We start from the raw sequence: 20,733 nt of genomic DNA, 5'->3' as shown, positions 1-20,733 counted from the left end.
CTTGGTCTCTCCAACTCTTCCTCCATCTCAATGTAGGGAGTCTACTGAACTCCACCTCAGTTCCCCCTGGAAGCGTGCCATGGCCGAGGAGCTCTCTCAAGGCAGTAAGCTGGGGTAAATGCAGGGCTCAGCCCATTTGTTTCTCATCTCTCAGGGATGACTATGCTTTGTTGCTTCATATTCATGTTCTCGAAATCAGTTTCATATTTTGTCTGTCCCCCAACCCCTCCCCCCAGTTATTTTAAGTGAGAGGGTAAACCCATTCCAATTATTCCTTCTTGACAGAATCAGAAATCCTCACTCATCCTTGCTGTCACTGCCTCTGTTGAGCATCTTCATCTTTCCTTCCCTCTGACCACCACCTTAATACCTCTGTCCATCACTAGCATGCCCACACAGCACTTATCCTTTTATAAAAACAAATTTCCTGGACACTGCTTCCTCTATTACTGTCTACCTTCTTGAAAGAGCAGTCTATGTGCAGTCTTAGCCAAGGGGCCAAGAGTGAAAAGGACAGTCTATATACTGTAATTTCCTCTGCTTGCTCACCACTCCCTCATCGCTCAGGTTTTGACTCTAATACTCTGCGCTAAAACCGTTCACTAATGGCCATAATGTCATCACACCCAAAAGCCGTTTCTCAGACTTAAGACTGATGATTATTTAAGCCAATTATTTTGGCTTCTTATTCACATCTGACTATATGATACCATATAGAACAGCCTGGCTTAGAGTCCCTGTCTAATGCAGATGCTAGAATGTAAGCTCCAACATTTGTCTATTAATGCATACTCAGTGCCTAAATCAGTGGCAGTCATGTAACAGGTATTCAACAAATATGGGAAGAAGGAATGAAACATAGTTGGTGCTTAGCACCCTTCTTCCTTCTACCACCCATCATCCCTTGACAATCTCCAAACCCACAATTCAGTTGTCTGTCAAATCCAGATCTAAACTTTCTCTAGTCAGCTTGTCTTTTGGTATTTGGATCATTGTCGAAAGTACTGCCAATACCTCAAAAGTAGCACGTCCAAAGCCAAATTCATCATTTATCTTAAAATTGCCTGTCTTGTTCTCCGTACTTTCTACAATTCACCCAATCACTAGGCTAGAAATTAGGGCACCCTTCACTCTTATCTCTTCCTTTCCTTCCTTCCTTCCCTCTGTATTGGTGACAGACATTGTATGACTGTCACTCTGATGGCATCAATCATATCTGCCTCTATCTCTCCATCCCCACAATTACAGTCCCCACTGGATCCACTCTCCATGGTACACGTCTCTCTTAGAAGCTCCTTCAGTGTCAGGTCACCACACACCCTAACCTCTGTGTGTCCTTGGCCTCAACCCAGTAAGATCTCTGTTTTCTGAATGCTCCCTCTCCTCCCTCTCCTCACTCCATTCCTCTCTGCTCAGGTACTCGTCATCACGAGGCCCTTCTCAAATGTAACATCCTCTATGCCTTCTTTGACTCCTCATATTAGAAATGACCCCTGTTAGCTTTCTCATTTTCATCATCAAGTACAGCACTTATCACGTTGTCTTAACACCTGGCACGCAACAAGTATCAAATGTCTGTCATTAGAAAACTTATGTTCCTAACCTGGGTGTAAACTTCTTGCTGCCAGAGACCTTCAAAAAGGCCTCCAAAAAGTCACTGTGCCTGGTTCAGGATGATGACAATTTACAGAAGCTTGATATCCAAAACGTTAGGCAACTTAACATCTAATGTATCAGAAAAATCAACTAGCACACGACGTAACTACTGGTTCCAGTATAAGGAACATGTTAAAAATTTAATAATGATATAAAACTTATAATTTACAAATAATTATAGTATTATTTTCAAATAATCTCTTACATTACAAATCAAAACTGCTTTTCTAGCAAGAGTGCTTCTGATTTATACCTCTGGTTAAGTGAAGAAGACTATATTTTGTATTACTTTTACACATTTTAGGGAACGGTATTTTGCTTGGGAAGAATTACTAATAAGGTCTGTATAATTTCATAACCCACTTCTCCAAAGATATCCATAATTTTACCAACAATCAGCAAATACTACTCTCATCACAAATCCTAAGCCTTAGGTACAGCTAAACTTCATTTGAAGACTTGAACTGGCGCCCCTACCTCTATCACTAGCTGGGCAGCAACAGCCACGTCACCATATCTTTAAGCCTCAGATGATTTAAAGACAGAATCTGGAGGGGAAAAAAAGAAATCTTACCTGCCATGTAAGGCCATTATAAGGCGCACAGAGTTTTGATGCTTCATGCAAAAACAGAATTCAAGTTACTATTGCCTCCTATTCACTCAAAAAACATCTGGAGCTATGCCCAAAGCTTGTGCCAGGTTCTGGGTATATACAGCCAAATAAAGTGTGCTATCTCTGCCCTTAGGATCTTACACCCCAGGCTGGGGGACATAAATGTAGCCAGCAGTGCTGTAGGCACGAAATAACAGAAATACGGACAATGTATAGTGGGGGAGAAGGGAGACCTCAGTTCTGTCCTGGGGAAAGGGGAAACAGGAATGGCTTCACCTGAAAGGCCAGTCTTGAGCTCTGCTCACCCTCTGTCATCTCAACCAATTATCATAAACACCTTTACTCTTTTCTTCATCCTTTATTTCTTATTTTTTTTAAGATGTACTTATTTGAGAGAGGGTGGGGACAGAGGGACAGAGGGACAGAGGGAGAGAGAGAACCCCAAGTGGACTCCCCGCTGAGTGCGAAGCCTATTCCCAGGACCCTGAGATCATGACTTGAGCCAAAATCAAGAGTTGGCCACTTAGCCGACTGAGCCACCGGGCACCTTCTTTCCTTCATCCTTTAATGGCGCTCTCTCTATTGCTTTACAAGTCCACAGTTTCTCATCTACATTTCTAAAATCTGGAAAGCTCTAAAAACCCAACTTATCTGATGGTAAATACTGACCCTCACTGAGGTAAGGCTCTTCTTGGTCATCAGTATTTTTCCTACCTGATAGGAAATCCTAGTTAATGATTCCATTACCCACCTATCACCTAAACCAGGATTTGAGTCATCTCTGGCTTCGTTCTTGCTCACCATTCAAACCCAGTCAGCCACTAAGTGAGCTCTCACTCCTTCCTTGTGGTGAGGGCCTGTTTTGCTCACTGTGGGATGTTTGGTGGCATCCTGGGCATCCATTCAACAGAAGCCAGCAGCCTCCTCCCCTACTTGGGACAACCCAAAGTCTCTCCTGATTGAGAACCACTGCCTAAACTGACTTCTTGGCCATGTCTAGAAACAACATAGCCTGATCAGTGGTTCCTGCACTGACTCTCCTCCAGACAGGAGCTCTGAGGAAAGCAGAGTCAGACCACCAGGTGAACCGTTTAGGGAGTGTACGACCAACACAAGTAGGCCAGAGCGACTCCTCAAGGGAGACTAGCACTCAGTGAGCCTGACAGGAAGCTATTTTGTTACAGTACTAGAATTCCAGGTTTCAGTGTTAGTTTGTACTAATATTCTCCTGAGCTTGACTTGTCCAGTGGCATTGAAATATCCAACAAGAGAGATACAGGGTACAGAAACTTAATGCCTCTAACCCCCTACTCTACTTTGAAAAACAGAACACCCAAAAATAAGCTGACTGAAGCATTTAACCACAAACAGAAGAGAGAGGTCCCACAAATAGCATAAGAAACCAGAATATTTGAGGGGTGAAAAAGAGAAAGGGGTAGAACCCTGGCACAGTACCCACCTGTGGTCGACACGACGTTCTCAGGGCTTTCACTGCAGAGCTTTGACAATAGACTGGTCTTGCCAGAGCCTGTGAGGCCTATGCAAACCAGGTCATATTCAGGTCGTGCAGGTGGTGGTCCCTTGCAGCAGAGTGCTCTAAAACACTGCCAAGAAAGGGGGGAAATGGGGCTCTTTTAAATAAGACAGGACACAAAGCTTAGTAACATTTATAATGACTAAGTATGAAGTAATTAAATAACTTATTCATTATAAGGAGGAAAGGTAACTTCAAGGTGGAGAAACCCAGAAGACATCACCTTAAGTGATCAAAGTTAAGGAATGAGAGCTACGTAGACCTCACGGCTCCCCTCCTGCTGCGACAGGCACCCTGTGAGGAGCATGACATCCTTTCTCAGCTTTCCTGCCAAAAATGCACAGCCTGAATCCAAGCATGAAACAATTTCAGACAAAACCACTCTGAGGAGCATTCCACGAGACAGCAGGCCCGTTCTCTAAAATCTCAATGTCTTAAAAGTCAAATGCTGAGGAACTGTTCTAGGTTTGAGAAGATTAGAAACAGGATAAACAAATGCAATGCCTTCTGAATTGGACCCATGGAACAGGTGGAGGAAAATGGCAGAAGTGAGATTTGGACAACAGGTGAGGGCTGCCTAGCAACTGCATAATAGATAGCAGTGTTGCATGAGGTCATGCTTCCTGAATTTAATCACTGTACTGTGCTTTATAAAAGGAAAATCCTTGTTCTGAGAAAACATGTACTAATCAAGTATTTAGAGATGAAGGGTCTTGACGTCCATAATTAATGGGTTAAGAAAATTTCTAAATCTGTGTCCATCATCAGCTCTATATGGTGAGGACTGTGATAAGGCCAACATGGTAAAATGTTAATGACTGATGAAAATTCCTTCTGTTAGTCTTCCAACTCTGGTATTATTTGAGAATAAAAAGCTTTTAGAAATCATTCAACGGAGTCCCCGTATATATCACTGCCATCTTGACCTGGGCCAAATTCTGTTTCAGGTCAAATGACCTCAGGATACTATGCACTGTTGTACAGTTTGGGCACAGCAAGAACCTGTTTGCTCTGCAAGAGTTAAAGGCAGGAAGATTTAGGAGACTGGAAATTAGGTAGTGTATGATCTTTCTACTTATTTGACATTCATTTATTAGGGGCCAATTATGTGCCGACTTGTAGGGCCTGAAATATTTAGATCCCCGATAATTCAGGAGAGAAAAAGAGGGAGAGGGAGAGAGACCTACTGACTGCTAGATCATCTGGAGACCAGGAGAGAAGAGTCCTATAAAAAGTCTGTGCTAATTCTCATTCAGGTAAAATCTGAGGCCTAATTGGCTCTCATAAGTCAAGCTTGACTGGTTTTCTCTCATATTTCTCCTACCTAGTCACTCAGTAAGTCCATACCTCCTCTGAAATAGCTCTAGAACATGTCCACTTCTCTCTAGGCCAAGCCTCCATCACCTGGACAACACCAACATTCTCCCACTGGCCCCAGTATATTCACTCTCGCCCCCTGTTCTCCACGACAGCCACCATGATTGTTTATAAAGATGAAATCTGGTCTTATCTGTTTAACTCCCTTCAGTGACCTCCACTGTTCTAGGGTCCAAACCCTTATGATCTACAAAGTCTTCCATAATCTGCTCCACCAATCCCCACCAACCCCCTCACGTCCACCTAGCCTCTTCTCCCACCCCTCGCCACTCACTCCTCCCTCTACTCTGCCCCCCCAGCCACACTGACCCCCTCTCACACCTCCAGGCACTCCGAGATGCTATGCCCTCTTCCTCTAGCTCTTGGCTCAGTGAACTTGTCAGCTTTCAGGTCTTAGCTTCAGCACCCCTTTTCCACGGGCACCTGATCTGATCCTTGGAGGATGTTAGCAATTTGGTTCAAGCTCTTATGGCACATTTGTCAAGTCACCACACCGACCATCACAGTTTCCTATTTACCACTAAACCACCTCTTTCCATCTTCATCCCAGTGTCCCCAGGGCTTAGCGGAAGACACAGCATAGAATCTACTTTCAATGAATAAATGTTCAATCAAGAACCCACAACACTGACATTTCACCTAAGGGGGGAAAAATGTAAAAACTACTAGGAAGCTTCATCTATTCTTTCCTGGAACCCTCACATTTCAAGAAAATAATATCAAAATAAGAGTAACCCTTGACCCTTTCAGTTCCCTTCAATGCCAGAAGTCAGTCCAGTTTTCAAGAGTGATTTTGCTGTACAGGGTCTACTTGCCCAGTATAACAGAGCTTTTGCTGTCCTCAGTTCACTTCTCGGCTTTTAAGAGGTTCTGCCTACTTCTGGTAAACAATTCTATGATCATCTAATCCATATTCTTCACAAATTTATTAAACTCTAATCCTATTTCCGCTCCGTCTTTTCAAGCCTGAGGAGCCCTAATTATTTCAGTCTGCGTGCATATAGCAACCCCTCCGACTCCCTCGTATTAGTTGCTGTTCTTTGGCATTATTTGAGTTCCATTATGCCTTCTCCTACAAAATTAATGACCACAACTATAAAGAGCGCCCTAGATGCCAACACATCACATCCTGGATTTGCATGAAGGTTGGTTGATAGTGTGACTTCTTGCAGACTTTATCCTCAAGTCTCCTGGACTCATGGTGAGTTTTTCGAAGAAGCAGATGTATTGCATATGCACGTACATGCATATACACATGTGTTCCCTCAAAGAGGACCACTGACTAGCAGCTATTCACTTGGGAGAGTTCTGCCATGTTCAACTACGTCAGGCAACACCACTAACCACACTGTGGTTTCTCTCATTGGGCTACTTTGATCTTCACTGGGGAAAGAAGGGAGAGACCCTATTCCTGCTCCCGACTGCCCCTTTCTTGTTCAGCTCCTCTCCCAGAATTCCCTCAGACTATCTCCTGGAGGGAGATTGACCCAACTATCCTGGTCCAGCCAATCAAATCTTAAATACAAAATAAAATTGTAGGTGATTGCTATATTGCCCTGTTTAAGTTATTCATATACCAGTATTACTCAACATAACTTTGAAGTTCCAAAATTTCACCTTCATGCTCTTTTTAAAATCCAGAATGTAAAAACGTTTGCAGCCAAACTCATTAATATCTAGATCACCTGTTAATTTTCTCTAGGTCACCAAGACACTTTGGACATGAAAAGCAATTTAGCAGTGACACTGTAATCCACGTGTATGTTTCATCTCCTCTCTCTAGATTCTCCACAGTGATATTTAAGACACCTAACGTGACATCTCTCCTCTCCCCTCAGTCTCGTTCCTGAATTCCAGGCTCTGTATTTTCAACTGTTCTGGAAGAACCCAAACTTAATCTGAATAAAACAAAAGCCTTCCCCAGCCGCCCCAAAACACAGTCTATGGAAATCAGGTATTTTGGAACACAAAAGGCATAAAGGTTAGATTGACAATCATTACAAGACAGAATCTTTGAAATAAATCACAGAACCTCTGAATATTTATTTGAAATAAATAAATCCTATGCTTGGCAGGAATAGTGTCAGATTTTGAGCCAACAAAATAAGGCTTTTAAAAATATGCTATTTCAAACGGGAAAAGAATGTTCATGTTTTTTGAGTCAGTTCCTAAAAACTGTACAGTCGTCACTTGTTTTTCATTTTAAAACTTAATGAAGCTTTGGATCTCATAGTCAATTTACTTAAAATTACTCATTTTGGCCTCTAGACTATACTGTACCAAAGTTCATTGTGTCTGCCTCCTAAAGCAGCTCTCGCATTGTTAGGAGTAAGCCCCTTTCACTGCTGTACAATGCTAAACACAATGCCGGCGGCAGTCCTGACAGCAAGCGGCAAACTCAGGCTTCATTCCCAGGCCAGACACTAAGGCATTGTGTGACTCTGCTCAGGCTCCATAAACCTATCCATGCTTCAGTTTCCCCATGATTAACCAGTAACGTTTCAACACTCTCTGCCACTTCCTTTCTTCAGGAGGATGTTGTGAGGCATCAGTTCAATGCATTTTGCTACAAGAAAGGCACCATACAAATAAATAACTGTTCATCGGGATGCTTATTATCCTAATGTATCCTAGGTGAGAGTTTCCTTGGGCAAGGGTCTGGCAGCCCACATGCTGGTACCTCCCTTCGCCGACCCACAGTGGCTTCCACAGGCTCCATCCCCTTCCACTCCAACCCAAGACACTACAGACACACAACCCTTGGCTCTCACTTGCAGCAGGGAACAGAGAACAGGGTGAGTCTGCATGGTAACTATGGGGTGGGGGGAGGGGGCGCGCACGTGCGTGGGCAACCAAGGTCATGGTCTCTTGTCTAGACTGCTTCAGTTTACAGGTCTTTTCACATAGGGTCTGTTATGACTTGTTCCTTTTCAAAAGGACCCAGTGTATCTGGGATGCAGGATGTTTCCCCTTAGCATGTGTCTATAAGCTGCTACCGATGCTGTATGTGAGGAAATCACAGTGTGGAAAGGTCTTGAGAGAGGGCAGAGACCAGAATCACCAGAAATCTGTGTCGTAGGTTTCAGACAAATCATATAATCATGTAATCTTTAGCTCAAAGGTGGACTAACTAAAAAGATAAACAAAAGCCTTAGCAATATTTGCTTAAAGGAGAATGATCACGTGTACAGCGGGGGTGGTGTGTCAGGGGGAGCCAAAGATTAAATTGTGAAGGTCAAATGAGAACTTGCATTTTAGATGGGTGGCCTAGCACCAAGGCAGCAAGATGATCTTAAAATGTCCCCATTTCCGTCGGGGACAGTGGCAGACGTCTTGGCAGGTCTGGTAGAGCACCATACACAATAGGTACACAGTGAGTAACTGCTCCACGAACTGGCACTCTAAAGCACTAATTCAGCACTGAAGCGTAGATCTTATTTCCCTATCCATCTCCCCCTTAATGGCCCCGGCTACCATCCCAATCACTCACTAGTTCCTCCAGCAGCCTGGGCACTTCATGCTCAGACTGTGCGCCCACAGAAAGGAAGGCTCTTCCCACTCGTTTCTACTTGGCAAATTCCTATCCAACGTTCTGCTCAGATAGCACCTCGTCTGGGACGTCTTCTCCAGTTCCCGCAGAGAATTAATCCTTTCTTTCCCTCCCAGGTCTGTTACACACACTTCTATCGCTGCAGTAAATGCCAGGCCACATGTGTTCTGTTTTTTCCTAATTGTAAGAATTAGTAGATGATAGAATTACACTCATCGACCCAAAGACCTATTCATCCTTGATTCATAAAGTCTAACTTTACAGTTACCAAGGGTGGCCAGGCACCAGAGCAGAGGGGTACAGCTGTCCTACAATTTCTCAATCCTGGACCGAGTCTTCCCCAAAATCTTCCCCCTCGGGCAGCGGCCCCGGCATTGCCAGGACTTCCTACCATCTCATGTCCCTGAATCCCTAGCCTTTGGGGACATGGCATTTGTTTCAATCGAGGCTCTGTTTTTCATCATGAATACATGATTTTATTCCGAGCATGATTTCAATTTGATTGAAGTTCTGTACAGTTGCTGGAGAATGTTCTTCAGTCAGCTCTGGGACTTCCCCAGGGCCAGGCAGTCACTGCCCGAAACCCCACACACTATCTCTTCCGTATTTAAATACGGGTCTCACTGACTAAAAACCAGAGATTTCCGATAGCAAATAACCAAGCCTTTTGGTGGAGTCCCAGGGTGGGTCCTGGCACTGCACTCCATAAATACTCGTCAGAGGCAGGCAACACCAATTAGTTGGTATCTAAAACTAAGAGACAATTCACCCATATCCTGAAGTGGATTTATTTCTCAGACTGGTTTTAAAACCAAAAAGAGGCACCTATACACTCTGACCCTCACTCTCACGATGAAAGCAGCTTTTAAAAGGAAGTCAATTTCTACAAGTGTTTTCTAACACTAACCATGTCCAATTAATAAAATATTTAGTATTTAAATATCTAAAATTGTAAGATTTAAAATACAGTATTTTCTAAGTCCATAATAGTCAAATGTGGATCTGTCTTTGGAAACTACAACCAAAATGTGTCATAAGGTTTATAAAGCTACTTAAACTTCTGGGAAAGACATGAGGAAGGATGGGTGCCCCCAAAACTTAAAAACACAAATGTCACTAATACTATTTAACACCCGATACAAGTGACCTATGTACTAATTCACTTACTCCTTGAACAGCCCATTGACAAAGGCACTATATGCTTCCCATTTTCAGGTGACTGAGGCCCAAATGACTTGCCTCGGTGGAGCCAGAACCAGAAGCTGCTAACGTCTGAGGGGGTGCCACATGGAGGAGACATTAGCAGCATCCGGTATAGAGGGAAGACGGAGATATGACAGTGCGACAGAGCTCAGAAGGGACAGAGCGGGAGAGCGGGAGCTCCGACCAGGGCTGCTTGGCTCCAGAGCACCTACTCATGTCCTCTCAGCCTCGGTACCGCCACCGCCGAGGCCAGACTCAGGGATCAGAGGCCCAGAAGTGGGGTGTTTCCGTGGTTTCGAGGGAATGAGAGCGCGTTGAGGACATCTGCCCATGTGAGAGAATAGACACCCGGCAGGGGAAGGGGATGGCGCAAGTGCTGACATTGCTTCCTTCCTTGCACCTGACAAGTTTACGGCTCAAGTACCCGCATCTTCCAGTAGAGCAGGAGGAACTGCTTCCTGCAGGGCGGAGATGGGGAGCAGGGAAGGGGGCGAGTGGATGGGCTGGGAGGAAGGTGAGGGCCCCGGAAGAGCTGCTGGCTTCTCTGCCCTGCCGTCTGGTGCTTCCATGTAACCATTTTTTATCCTCTGGCAAGGACAAAGCTGGTCTATTAAGAGAAGCCCATGCTGGCTGCAGAGATTTCGGAATCTAAGCACGGTAGCAAGGGGGAGAACATCTCTAAAGAACAGTCCTCAATTTTCTCCCTTAAAATATAGGTATATGTAAATTATCCCTCAGTAAAGTAAATATGTAAGCAAATACTAAACCAAATAAACTGTACTGGGGGAGAGTATGGAGAAAATACATGAATAAACTGGGATGTGTGGAAATACACGCAAGAAAAACGAATTTCAAATTTGCCCCAATGTCTTGGAATAAACCAGCGGTTCTTGGAAACAAGTCAAGAGAATGGAAATTCAAGTGGCACTGATAGCTAGAGAAGGAAGGAGCAGGGAGTCGGCGCCGACTGTGAAGAGGCCCCTTGACCACCAGGCAGACCCCAGCAGAAGACTCTTCCCCACGTCACCAGAGCAATCCACTTTTCAAGGTGAAAAATCCTGTGGCCCTTTAAGACCCTAGTGGGAAAAACAGTAAATTGTTTTTATAGAAGATGGGTCAAACCTTTCCACCATGTGGGCTGCTCTAAGCTCACTGATGAAGGCTTTGGCCTGGAATTGTCCCAGGGCTGAGGCTTCTGGCCAATACATCACACTGCCTCGGGACACTAAGTCTGTCTTTGCCTTACCCTTTGTATTTCTCAATCCACATTCCTTTTTGGGGTGAAATACTCCATTATTTCTGCTTTGTTCTGGGCTGTCTCCTGTCTCTGTCCCTATTAACTTGTGGCAACAAAAGAAACAAACAGAAGCAGGGGATTTCATGCTTAGCCACTACAGACACTGGCCTCCTGGCTTTGCAGAGGAGCAGACATCTGAGACCCTGAATGGAAAAGAGTGCCGCTGTGCTGCGCCAGACCAGGGACCCACGTGGCTCCCAGCCTGTGCATCAGTCATCCCTGATGGGCGGCATTCACTAGTCCTGGGACAAGCATCTCAAGATGAACCAAACGTAGGCTTTTAAAAGTTAGGGCATGTATCTGATAATTAGATTTAAACAGACTCTAATTCAAGACATTCCTATACTCCTAGCTCTCTACAATTTCAGGACTTTTCATATTAAAAATCGGTCAAGGGGGAGAAGGGTGGGTTTTTGTTTTTGTTTTTTAAACTAAAACTCAAAAAGGTAGCTAAGTAGAAGATAAAGGTCTTACTTTTACTATGTAATTCTTCTAATGGCTAGATGGAAGATCTAATTTCTAACTACAGATTTTGAAAATAACAGAATTATCCAGTAGAACTAGCAGAAAATTTCCCAGGCATGACTGTAATAAGATTCAAGCTTTATATGAATATTCACACACGTACCCAAATTAGGATTTCACCTGGGTCAGTTTCAGACCATGTATTTTTTTTCTCCTATAGAGCCAAGAAATAAAAAATTGAGCTGAAAATGAACGATTAATGCATTTTGTATCAAATCCCATTTTTGGTCACTATCTGAACATAACACTTCTATATGGGAAGTGGGGCAAAAAAATATATAAACAGTTTAATATTCCTTACCAAGGGCATTTTCCTATACTTTGTACACTTAGGAAGAGTCAGGGAATGAAGACATTTGGAAGAGTCAGGAAATGAAGACATTTAAAAAGAGCTAGGCTCCCTAAGTGGACCTTCAAGAAGGTTTAAGTATCCTCTAAAAATCCCCAGAAGAGATCCTAACAAAGCAAATTCTCTCTGCTCTTGGTACTTTGGGTGCTTTTGGAACTGGAGCTGGGGAGACTTGTAACACAAGAAAGCAAAACAAATCAAACTCAAGCTGGCTTCCTGGTAACCCCTAACAGTGGAAATCCTACTCCCAGATTTGGGGAAGCAACAGAGCATTCCTTCACTTAACAATCTTGAGGCTCCACAAAGAGGGGCCCGAGGCCCACATACCCCATCAGTCACCAATTCCTGGTCTGCCCCACTTGGTCTCTGTGATCTCCCTGCTGCTCTCAGCCCTAAAGCCTTTGTTCAGAAAACATCCCCACCATCTCCTAGATAACACAGTCTGTTCTCCCAACTGGTCTCCTTACCTCAGGTTTACCACACTCCAGTTCAGTCTCCAAAATGCTAACAATGACCTTTCTTAAACACATCCAAGTCATTCCCAAGATTTCAAATCTTTCCACGACCACCTAGAACTGTCAGGATAAAGTCCAAGCTCCTTATCTAAGCAGATAGGCTCCTCATGATCTGGACTTTGCCTTCATTTGTGGTCTCCAATGGCTGTTCGAGGGATCACGTGAGATAATGGTTGTAATGTCTGTAAAGCACCTAAACCAGGGTTCGACACACAAAATTTAAAATTATATTTTAAGTTTATAATGTATAGGAGATGATTTTCCACCACGTTAATGACCCCCATGGCAGTCATACGGATCTGTGTGCACAGGTTGTGTTCCAGTCTCTTTCATGCTCCAAGTGCAAGGAACTGGCCCTCTTGCCTACACATCATTCTCCACTATCTCCCTCTAGCTGGCTCCTAGTCACCCTTCGAAATGCAGCTCCATGATCTTTTTTTTCCCCAGAAAGACTTTTGTGCCCTCAGTCTGACTTAGATGATCTTCTTTAACTTCTTTAGCACCTTTTCTATTCCACTGTTGTAACACTTCTCATTCTGTGAAGCTGATTTCCAGTCCATACTCCCCCCACCGGACTTGGAGCCCTTGAATGTAGGCACCACTTCTAATTCAGCTTTGGAACTTCAGTGTCTGACACAGCATCCACCCCGTGGTTGATAAGCTCCCCCGTGATTCAGTACATGGCTTTATTAAGTGCATAGTCTGACAAGCCTGAAATGGAGACCCACTGGGATCTGGAGAAGTTATTTCAACGATATCTGTTTCCCAATCCAGAAAGTGGGGATCATCTCCCAGACTGCTGGGAGCAGTCAGTGAGATACTCTATACCAAATGCTCTCAATAGTGCTCAATCAGTAGGTATTACCATCATGACTTACTAGATTTCTCACTTAGAGTTGTTTTCCTAAAGAGAACAGATTTTTCTGGCCAATCAGGACTCTTTTCAGAGTAGATAATTAAAGAATTAATCCAGCGTTTGGATTTATTTTATTATCCATTTGGTCAAAGTTCTGATATGATATACCAAATGCCAACGGTGACCAAGGACATGTAGACAGTCCTTTGATTTGCTATAATAATAGCTATTAAAGGGGATCACGGTATGATGTATTGTGGGACCATCACTGGATTTTTTTTTTTTTTCTTCACCTGAGAGGAGAAAACTCCTATGAAACGGCTTTTAAACATTACTGGTATATCTTAACAGCTAAACCAATTCTCTGAATCTGAATGTGAATCTCCTCCTACGTGTATGTGGACCTAGACAAAAGCATAATAGGGAGTCAAGAGTCTGTAACCCATGTATACCCTCAAATCTCGTTGCTGTTAACTGCTGACAAAGATGAATGTTTACTACGGTCTAGCACTGAGGAGCCAATACAGTGCGCGAGATGTGCTCTCGCCTCACACATCAACACCCGTGTCAGACAGATTCTGACTGGAGTCTGCACTGGTGGCGGCGGGGGCGGGGGGCACAGCTGGGTATTTCAGATCCACAGCTGAGCTGGCAGCAGTGGTAGTTCAAGTCATCTTCTCACTTTAGAAGCTGGAATTAATCGGAGAGAGTTATTTAAAGGTGCGTTTCATTAAAGAGGCGCTTTCCAGCCACTGTCAAACTTCACAGAGGCTGAACACAGATGAAGGCAGCTCTACCTGAGGTCATCGGAGCCATCACCAGGTTTCTCTCAGCCCCCACACGTCACTGATCAAAAATGAAATACCCACAAAAATAACCTTCCATTCCCTCACAATAGCAGTAGCATGTGCACTTCATATTAAAAACATTTTTCTTATTTGCTCTATTTAATTCCCTGGGATAGAGCACAAATGCCTTAAATTATGTCCCCATATAGGTTATATAGACAATACGGGTCCCATTTAACAGGTTGGTGAAGATGTCTGAGGGCTCTGTGGGCCTGACCTATTTAACTGGGGTCTTCCTACAACAAAGTCTGACCAACTTTTTTTTTTTCTTTTTTGAGGGATCAAATAAGGCACCAACTCCCATCAAAGGAGTTCTGAAGCTACCAAGAAAATACAATAATTTCAAAGAAGTGTCCTTTTTCTTTTACACCAGACAGGAGTCTGCTTCTAAACAGCAGCATACTGATAATTCACAGAATAGATGAGAAGCTAAAGGACAGCAAGAACCAAGGCAGCCCATGGTGACATGGCAGCAACCGCTACTTTAGGAGTCTCCATTTGTACTAACTACTTGGCACCCTGCACCCAACTCCACTGTGGTGTAAGAATGACCTCCGACTGCACCAGCCAGGTGCCAATGAGCATCAGGCTGGAGCATCCAACTAGACGAACCTCGGCTTCATGCTGGGGTTCTGGCTGCCAGGGAGCAGAGAAGAAAAAATAGCTGTCCCCTACCTTCAGCAATGAAAGGAGGGAGCCCTGAAGCCAAGCTCCTGTGGGATGGCAAATAGAGCATTCATTTGTAGGGCAGCCAAAAACAACACCAACTACACATTCTGTCCCTTGGCCCAACAGACAGAAGACTTTTTCTATTATTACAATTTAAAGAACATAAAATACAACAGCATTTGTTGATCTTCCAATTCCATGGATTTACTCTGAAAGAATATGCCAGAGTCTTAGGAATGGCCAAGAAGAGTCCAGCTGACTCAAGGCAGAGGGCAGGATGGAAGCTAGCAGAAAATCTGGCTGGGATTTTCCTGAGCAAACACGTTTGCCCTCTTAATGTCCCACTTATGCACTCACAGCTCTTCTGTCCTACGTGCCTTCTCTGCTTTCCTTCTATCATCCTACCACTCCATTCTTACATGTATGAAGGTGGGGGGTGGCTGTGTATGTACAGAAGGCTAAGGCCTGGCACCTCTGATGTCCACACTTGCATATTCTCGCTTTCCTTTCACTTTAGTATCTTGGTGGAAAACGGGACAGGGCAGACTTGGAGATGTGTACAGCATGTAGCTTTTGTTACTTAAGAACAAAAATTCAATCAGGTAGTTGTCTGTGCTACAGCTTGTCACTAGAAACACAAATCCCCTAATGATGTGTGACTGGGCCGTTTTTTTTGTTTTTGTTCTTTCATAGATCATTCTGGTGGTCAACATATTTCTCCAACGTATAATTCTTCCGGTCTCCCTTTTCTGGCTTGCAAATTACAGCATAATCGAGAAGCAACTGTTACAACAAAAAACTACTCATCTGGAACATACACACACAAAAAGAGCAATCATATTTATGCTTTGCAAAAAATTAAAAATTTTTAAAAACCATGGTCTTTGGCTGACAAATTCAGCTTTCCCAAAAGAATAAAATCTGAATGCTTGCAGTAAACAAGCATGTTAAAGAACAACTAACGATATGGAGAAGGAGGTTGGAAGGAAGAGCATTAGATAACAGCGTGGTTTGTTTGTTTTGTTTTGTTAAAGGACGTTTTGTCTCAGTTGGTGAATCTGTGGAAATAATTTATGGCAGTCTGTACAAGGAATTATGACCCCACCTGAATGGACTCTGTAGTTCTCCATGGCTCTCCAGAAGCAGGAAAGGCTACACTCATGATTCTCTGAATCTAGTGTTAGAATCGATTTTATAATTACAATAATAGTGCATACAAAGGTCCTCAAGGGAACGGTTCGTGGACAAATTAGAGACACTGTTGGCAGAGATAAAATATTCATCACCAAAAGAGTACATAAAATGTATCTGAGAGGATCAGGACTCATCTGGGAATCACAAGGGGAGTAAGACATTACTAGAAAAATGCAAGTATTCTCTGCTACGTAAAAATCTGAAACAAAGAATTTCAGTCTTAACTAACTCTGTATATATTAAAGTAAGACCTCACGGTCACATAATCTGGTGGCAGTGGGATACGGTAGAGAATACAAAATTGCCTTGAGATTTTCTTAACTAGCAAGACTTCCAAATCAAGTACACAGGAACACCACAGCTCTCCACGATCCCGTTAGTTTTCTGTGACTTACAATTTCCTGTAATTTCTATTCACATATTTCTATTCACCCTCAAAAAAGTACAGATGATATGAAATCTTCAACCCTGAGATTTTTGAAATGCTACATTATGCAATATTAAATCATGTATTTCTTATATGCTTTCTTAGATTTTTTATCGTAAGCCATAGTTAGTCCTTCTTTGAAAGAAATAAGAAGTGAATAAGGTAATAAAAAGAGATCCAATAAAATCTGATCAGATAGGAGCAAAAGATATACTCTAAATCTCCTTCAGTTCAGGTTAAAGTAGGGATTTCCAGCATTCACAGACCAAGGACAGAAAGGCAAAAGGAGCCAAAAGGAGGGGGGGGGGTCACACGGAGCACACTACGTAATGGGCTCGCTCACCTGTAACTTCATACAGGATATGCCTCAGTGGTAGTTGCAACTGCCGCCTCAAATACTCTACTGAATCTTAGCTTGAGCATTTCCTACACTTTCATTACAAGACTCAGTATTTTTTCTACTCCAACAATAAATGAGATTTCAAAAAGGTTCAAGATTTAGAAAACAAAGCACACAATACTAAAATGTCAACTGCTGATAATTACACTTCACATACGTTCATTCAGGTTTAATACAATTTCTAACAACTTAACATTCAAATTATCTGGCTATAAAAAGCATATTAGTTAACAAAATTTCTGGCTAGCCTTCTAAGACCTCTGTCTGACTAGATGAGTGTTTCAGGAAACAGTGGTACTCTAGGTGTGATGGGGGCATCATTACTGAAGAGGAAAAAAAAAAAAAGACCCAAAAAACAACAGAAAGAGGGTCATAAACCACAAAGAAAAGGAGAGTTCAAAGATAGGTTTAACAGGAAATGGACACCAAATGCAGAAAATACATGGGGGAAAGAAAATACTTATTTAGGATATGTCCCAGATAATGTACTGCAGGCTTCACCAGCCTTTGTGTTGGGTGCCTACCTCCGCTCTTCTCCCTGCTCTGTGGGCCCGCAGGCTGACCTGTAGGGACTGCACAGCTGGGCACCCCGGACTTGGCTTCTAGTCCGATTGCACAGAGTAGAGGCACCAGTTAAGAGAAGGCAGAAAGAATGATATTGGGTGTTTATTCCCTCAGCTGCCTGAGAGTGAGACCCACAGCTCCAATCAGGCTAGCCCCTCCACTCAGCCCTCTCTGCCTCTGGGTTCCCATAAGGGCTCCCTCACTTTGCTCCTTTGGGACTAGCAATGGTTTCCTCATACAGTGTCCACACCTCTGTATATTCTCATTAGTTAAAGCTCCTCAAATTACCCAATTTGAATAGATCATTTTTTTCCCTGCCAGAACCCTGATAGAGTCTTCTTAGCAATTGAAATGGAATCAAGAATGACACCTATATTTTTGGCTTTAACAACTAAGGAATTAAGGTTTGGGGGTATTGGAGGAGAAAGAAATTTAAGAATTTGGTTTTAGTTATCTCTGAGATGCCTATTTGGGGTTCTGAAGAGGGGTCGGTATTGATATAAATATGAGTATCACTGGGTAGTTCTTAAGCCACGGGTGAGGTCACCTAGGGAGTCTGTACGTCCGGAGGGGAATGTGAGTTTTCTTGGTATTCTTGTAAGAAATGACTCCTTTTGTAAACTAATGTTGAAATTACTAAAGGCAAAATGTAAAAACTTCACTTTCTTATGCTTTTGTCTTATAAATCCCATTATTGTACTTTAACATTTGGTCCCATTAACAAACTTAATTTATTAAATTCCCTTTAATTTTAAATTGTATTTATGAACTTAATATATTTACTTTTTTTAAAGCACTTCAATTGCTTAACACAAACATTTCAAAGTACTAAATTCTTTGTAACACCAATAAATCAAACATAAAACTTGGTAGATCTTAAGTTCTCAAACATTTCAATTCTGATTACAAAAACATACAAGATCACAAGTCTAAATTATTCAATTTGATCATTTTAATTAGAATCACAATTAAATCATGATTATAGGAAAAAATCTTTTAATTACAAAAGTTAAAGTTATTTCAAACCTACCACGAAAATATCAATAATTAAAGTTTGATTTACTTTATGTCCATCCACAATTCTAAATTTCATCCAAAGACTTCTGACAGCAAGTCATGATTTGGATTCTTCTGTAAAGTATCAGCGATGTATAGAATTCTTTGCCAAGTCCCTATAATGGAAATGCCAGGCCTTAAAAATGGTTTTGTTAAGGAGCAGGTACCCCAGAGTGAAGCTGGTATCACATAATTCTTCCCTGAGATCTGGATCAGCAACATCCCTCCTAGGCTGTACCTAAATTATTTCATTAATTCACCGGATTTGCATTTCTTTGCATTTTAATGGCTTCCTATCTAGCTCTAAGGACACATTAAGGCCAATATTGTGGGCTGCGGTATTGCTCTTCTGGAAAACCAGTCTTACCACCAGATTCTAATCCCTTCAGCCTAATCGGGGAAAGTGCTGCAGCTTTCCTCCTCCCTGTCCCTAAAACTCCCCCTCCTACTGGGTGATGCCCCCCGGTATACAGCGTGCGGCTTTTTGTCGAACCAGGAAAGGGGGATTAGAGGAAAAGGGGAAGGGGGCCGAGGGAAGGGGAGAAAGGCAAGGACTCTCTCCAGGACCCACTTCTTCCTCCGTCTGCTTTCTGTTAGAGCAAAACGATTTAAAAGCATCATCTCTGTTTCCTCTCTTTCCTTTCTCTCCCAAACCCACTCTTAGCAGGCTTTAACCGCGTGCTTGCTCTCTTCTCCTCAAGGTCATCAGGGAAGTCCCCGGTATAGACGCAATGGTCAAATCTCAGCCCTCATGTTACACGTCCTTTTAACACAACTCTCACCGTTTCCGCCTTACAGCTTTCTCACTTTAACTCCTGGACACCACCCACTCTTCTGGATTTTCTCTTATTTTCACCGAGAAGGGGGTTCCTCTCTAGTTGCTTCATCCCACCAACCTCTTATTCCTGGGATATCTGAGGCTGACCTAAAGCTTCTTTTTTATCTACACTCACATGCTTGATCTCATCCAGTCACATGCTTTCCGTGTCTCTAGAAGCTTTTAACTTTAAATTTGTATCTGCAGCATGGACCTCTGAACTCGCAAGCAAATTATCCTGCCTATCCCAACTTGGATATCTAACTGGCGTCTCAAACTGAACATAGCCTGAATAGCACTCCTGACTTGTTCCCAACCTTTTCCTCCTCCATTAGCAACAACTCCGTTTGCGCTCAGGCCAAAAACCCTGGGATAATCCTTGGTATCTTTTTTGTTCTCTCAAACCACACAACTAATCAATCAGGAAATTCTGTCAGTAATAGCTTCAAAATATATCCAGAATCCAACTACTGCTTGCCCTCTACCGTTACAACTCTGGCCTAAGCCAGGATCACCGTTTGTCTGGATTACTCTCCCTTTACCCACAGCTTTGTTTTCTGCTATTCCAGTTATGCACTTTGAAGCTCACTCCAGAAGCAGGTGATCCTCCTTCTAAAGAGTATCCTCAGCAGGTCAATAGGAGCCTAATGCTACGTCACAGCGCCTACGTCATTCCCCTGACTTCATCTCATCACACAGGCACTTTATCACCTCACATCATCACAAGGAGGGTGAGTGCAGGCCAATAAGACTGTGAGAGAGAGACCACTTCACGTAACTTTTATTATGGTATACTGTTATAATTGTTCTATCTTTTTATTAGTTGTTAATCTCTTACTGTGTCTATTTTATAAATTAACCTTTATCACAGGCATCTACATACAGGAAAAAACATATATACAGGGTTCAGTACCATCCGAGGTATCAAGTACCCACTGGGGGTCTTAGATCGTATCCCCAGCAGCTAAAGGGGGACAGGGAGACTGCGCAGTCTCACAGCCGGCTTCCTGCTTCTGCCCTAGCCTCCCCAGAATCTGTTTACAGCACAGCAACTGGAGCGGTTCTGTTAAAACGCGGCATAGCTCTGGGGCGCCTGGGTGGCTCAGCTGGTTGAGCACCTGACTCGATTTCGGTTCAGATCATGATCTCAGCATCATGGGATCAAACCCTGTGTAGGGCTCCTCACTCATCGAGGAGTCTGCTGGAAGTTCTTTCCCCCTCTCCCTCTGCTCCTCCCACCCCCCTCCACAGTTCACGTGTGCACATTCTTGTCTCTAAAATAA

General features: G+C 43.1%; 1 protein-coding gene across 3 annotated transcripts in view; it reads right to left on the bottom strand.

Annotated features, from left to right (window-relative positions):
- ARL15 (ARF like GTPase 15) overlaps nt 1-20,733 on the bottom strand; it is a 394,621-nt gene that overhangs the window by 250,203 nt on the left and 123,685 nt on the right. For 2 of the 3 annotated variants that reach the window (XM_028106523.2, XM_028106524.2), the window contains exons 1-2: nt 18,608-18,685; nt 3,729-3,873 (exon numbers count right to left, since the gene is read on the bottom strand). In XM_028106523.2, the coding sequence (XP_027962324.1) occupies nt 3,729-3,873; nt 18,608-18,670 (208 nt within the window). In that variant the 5' untranslated portion in view covers nt 18,671-18,685. Of the gene's footprint in view, nt 1-3,728; nt 3,874-18,607; nt 18,686-20,733 lie in introns of those variants that run through there. The other variant, XM_028106525.2, reaches the window with a different exon arrangement.

The sequence above is a fragment of the Eumetopias jubatus genome, unplaced genomic scaffold (genome assembly GCF_037043125.1).
Source record: "Eumetopias jubatus isolate StellerSeaLion01/CBP00866 unplaced genomic scaffold, mEumJub1_p1.0 scaffold_5, whole genome shotgun sequence".
NCBI lineage: Eukaryota > Metazoa > Chordata > Mammalia > Carnivora > Otariidae > Eumetopias > Eumetopias jubatus.
Note: the sequence above shows the minus strand (reverse complement) of the source record. Positions and strands in the feature narration are given on the sequence as shown.